This window comes from Egretta garzetta, unplaced genomic scaffold (assembly GCF_000687185.1).
Source record: "Egretta garzetta isolate BGI_Z169 unplaced genomic scaffold, ASM68718v1 scaffold559, whole genome shotgun sequence".
In the NCBI taxonomy this organism is placed as follows: Eukaryota; Metazoa; Chordata; class Aves; order Pelecaniformes; family Ardeidae; genus Egretta; species Egretta garzetta.
The window spans coordinates 89,745-93,453 of record NW_009260842.1 but is presented as its reverse complement, the minus strand read 5'-3'; the positions used below and the strand labels follow the sequence as shown (position 1 = coordinate 93,453).

General features: G+C 48.6%; 1 protein-coding gene across 1 annotated transcript in view; it reads left to right on the top strand.

Moving 5' to 3' along the window:
- Positions 1–1,136, top strand: part of MRPL50 (mitochondrial ribosomal protein L50) — a 2,067-nt gene extending 931 nt beyond the window's left edge. Inside the window, exons 2-3 of the mRNA XM_035902536.1 lie at positions 113–195; positions 606–1,136. Coding sequence (XP_035758429.1) covers positions 113–195; positions 606–999 — 477 coding nt within the window. The 3' untranslated portion in view covers positions 1,000–1,136. The remainder of the gene's footprint in view (positions 1–112; positions 196–605) is intronic.
- The last annotated feature ends 2,573 nt before the right edge of the window (positions 1,137–3,709 follow it).

The window sequence follows — 3,709 nt, the reverse complement described above, 5'->3', positions numbered from 1 at the left end:
CCCCGGCCGGGGGTGTGCGGCTGGCAAGCGGGCGTTTCTCAGTTGGTGAGGGGCCTCGCTGGGTGTGGAGAAAGGGGTGCTTCGGGGCAGTACGCAACGGGAATGAAAACAGCCCTTTCTGCGTAACTTTTTAGGCGAAACCACGCCTGTGTTGTTGACTAGATTGTGGCAGACGAGGAAGTCAAATAACGTGGGGTAGGCTTCAGTTTTCTAGTTAAAACTAGTGTTCATGTTTTTTGTCTGTGGCTAGTGGTTATTTTCTTTTTCACAGCGGATTAGAAAATCGAGCTGTAACTGGGAAAATGGGTCATTAATCTCGTTAAAAATCTGTTCATGCTCAGAGCAATAAAGTAAGATAGGCAGGTGATGGCTACGTAGAGACAAGCTATGTGGCGAGCAGCATTTGGGCAAAACCCAAAGGTCTGGCTGATGCACTTTTTTTCTCACATGCGTAATGAACCTGCTGTGTCCATGGGATGTATAAACTGTCTACAAGCTAGGTTGAGTTTGGTACTAAAAGGCTGTTAGTCCGATATTAAATTGAAATGTGCTCCAACTCAGCCTTAAGTAGCCCAGAGACTGAAAATACCTGTTTCCCCTGTCAGGAGGAAGGAGGAGAAAGAAGTAGAAGCAGACAAAGTAATTCATCAAGAGAAAAGTGAACCCAGCCTGATCTGTCCCCCGCTGCGCAGCAGAAACTATCTTCCTCCGGAGGATATACAGAGCTGCCTTGAGTCTCACGTCAAGGAGATTTTTGGACCATCACTTCCTGATAATTGGCAGCAGACACCCCTCAAAGAAAACAGGTTAAAGTATCGCCTTCTGGCTCAGCTGGCAGCCGAACTTGGTCATGCTGTACCCAATTCACAGCTCCACCTGATGTGCAGTGCGGAGGATGTCTTGAATTTCTATAGCACTCCTGTGAAGGATGTGTCCAAGTTGGATGAACTGTGCGCCGCAGAGCTACCCCCAAACCTGAAGATCATTTGGCAGCAGTGAGTCGCACCATGAGGCATGGATTTGCTTTGTTTGTGTTCCTAAGGCAGGACTGCAGCACAGAAGCAGAGCCCTTTCGTTGTGGTGGCGGCAAATGAATATATAAATATCACTAATAAAAGTTCATTTAGTTGTCCTCAGGTTTCATTGTTTGTGTTTTATTATACATGGAAAAAAGAGCAGAAGTTCTTCCTGTGAAACAGCGAGGCAGCGTGCTCGGTAACAGTGCTAATGTACTGTGCTGCCCAGCAGTTACAGGGTCCAGTGGGGATAAACAGGGAGGACCGACTCCCCAGTTTCTTCCCTGCACCTCCTAAATGTCTTGTCTTCAGTTCTGAACTCTGTAATGGGCTTCTGTGAGCACCGGTCAGCGATGCTGGGAGCAGCTGGGCCACCAAGACTAGCTGGGCCAGCACACTCTTGGGGAAGGAAGGGGGACGTAAGCCAGCTTGTTTGGTTTTTTTCTTTTTTCCCTTGGGATTGAAAAGAAGATCCTATTGGCAATAAGGTTTTTAAGAGCCATCACAGGTGCCATCTTCACATAAAGCCGCTTGTTCTGCTCAAAACTGCCACCCAAAGATAGCGCTGAGTGGAATTCCAAAATCTCTTAACTCAGTAATGGTGAACTCTCCAACTGCCCAATAAGAACAGCTGCCATCAAGGCGGCTCGTAGAACTCTTCCGTGTTTGTTGAAGGACCATGTTTTTGTAAGTTCCGTTGCTCTTATTTTTAAGTTCTGTAGCTTCTAATAGCTATTAGTTAGTTTTTCTACTATGCATTAGCTGTATGTTAGTTTTTCTGTAGCTGTGGGAAAACATTTAACAGCTGTTAGTTTTTCTTCCGGTGTAACTGATGATGTAGGTTTGCTTTTAATGAGAGGAGGCAAGCAGTGAAGTCAGGAGGGCAAGAAAATAAATGGAGCGGCCTGAGAAATGTGTGGTACTTCGTGAATGCTTTCTGCAAAATGGGTTGTTTACAGCGAGGTTAGATTCCGTATGTGTGTTTGTCGTGGTTTAACCCCAGCCAGCAGCTCAGCCCCACGCAGCCGCTTGCTCATTCCCCCCCAGTGGGATGGGAGAGAGAATCGGAAGGGTAAAAGCGAGAAAGCTCGTGGGTTGAGATAAAGACAGTTCAAAAGGGAAAGCAAAAGCCGCACGTGCAAGCAGAGCAAGGAATTCATTCACCGCTCCCCATGGGCAGGCAGGTGCTCAGCCATCCCCAGGGAAGCAGGGCTCCGTCACACATAACGGTGACTTGGGAAGACAAACGCCATCACTCTGAACATCCGCCCTGCTTCCTTCTTCCCCCAGCATTACATGCTGAGCATGATGTCATTTGGTGTGGCATATCCCTTCGGTCAGCTGGGGTCAGCTGTCCCAGCTGTGTCCCCTCCCCCTGCTCCTCACTGGCGGGGTGGGGCGAGGAGCAGAAAAGGCCTTGGCTCTGCAAGCCCTGCTCAGCAATAGCTGAAACACTGTTTCCAGCACAAATGCAAAACAAAGCCCTGTACCAGCCACTGTGGAGAAAACTAACCCTACCCCAGCCAAAACTAGCACAGCAATATTTCTGGGAATGATCCAGAACTACCCTGGTTACACTTCTCGCTCTCCGGAACCCTAGCTCCCCTGGTTTATTTTAGCTTACAAATACCTGAAGCACGCTTAGGAACTGCTGCTTTTGTGTGTTACGGTGCTCAGCTGCTTTATTCAGCAAACTTCTCAAGTGCTGCTTCTCGTAACTCTGAAGAAATTTAAGAAACCCATTCTTTTCTCCTCTTAAGTCCTGGGGAATTACAGAATAGCGTAAGGGTGCTACTACATGTTCCATTGTGGGGTGAACGTGAGGGAACTGGGGATGTTTCTCTGGTCACCGTGGAAGGTGGCTGTTTGCAAATCCCTGCAGCTTATGGAGAAACACAGTGTGATAAGTTAAATCTGCATCACCTTGTCTGCTTCAGAGACTGTTTGGGAGTGATGAATTGGAAGTAGGAGGGCTGATCTTAATTTGTTTTAGGCAGAACCAGTTGAGAAGATCAAAAGAAAGTGTAAAGAAGCCAGATGAGGAGACTTTTTCTTAACAGAGAGACTGGATGCCAGGCTGGGTGGTCTGGTGTCTCCACGCATGAGAGATAGCTGCAGTACACTGCGAAGAGGCCCCTGGCACATGTACAACTGGCTGAGGGGGGCTGTCCTACACCGCCACCTCTGCCAGCCTGTGGGGGCATCAGCAAAGTCTGCCCATCCAAGTTTGGGGGAGGATGAACTTTTATGTCTAACGCTGACCTCCGGTTTTGAGGAGACATGCCCATTTTCCCTCCATACAGGTACTTGATCAAGGCAGGGACAGATGGTTTTCCTGATCCAAAGAGTCATGTTCCAGAGCCTTCAAACAGCCAAGAGGCACAATCAGCAGACCGGGAGGAGCAAGAACAACTGCTCTGCAGGGGTACCCCCTTCCCGGTCAGATGGGAGTTAGCTGGGGGGCAGAGAGAGGCCACAGCCATCCAGCTGGGTGACCCCCCAAGCTGCCAGTGGTACTACACAGGCCAAGGGCCACAAATCCGTCTTGAGAGATGATCCGACTTCATGATGAAAAGCAAGCCACTGCAATGTTTTCTTTACGCAGTTGGTTGTAAGACTGGACTACAAAAGCTGCTGTTAGCTGCCTAGGCTCGCTGTACAGAGCATATAGAGAATGATGTGCCTTAAAAAAT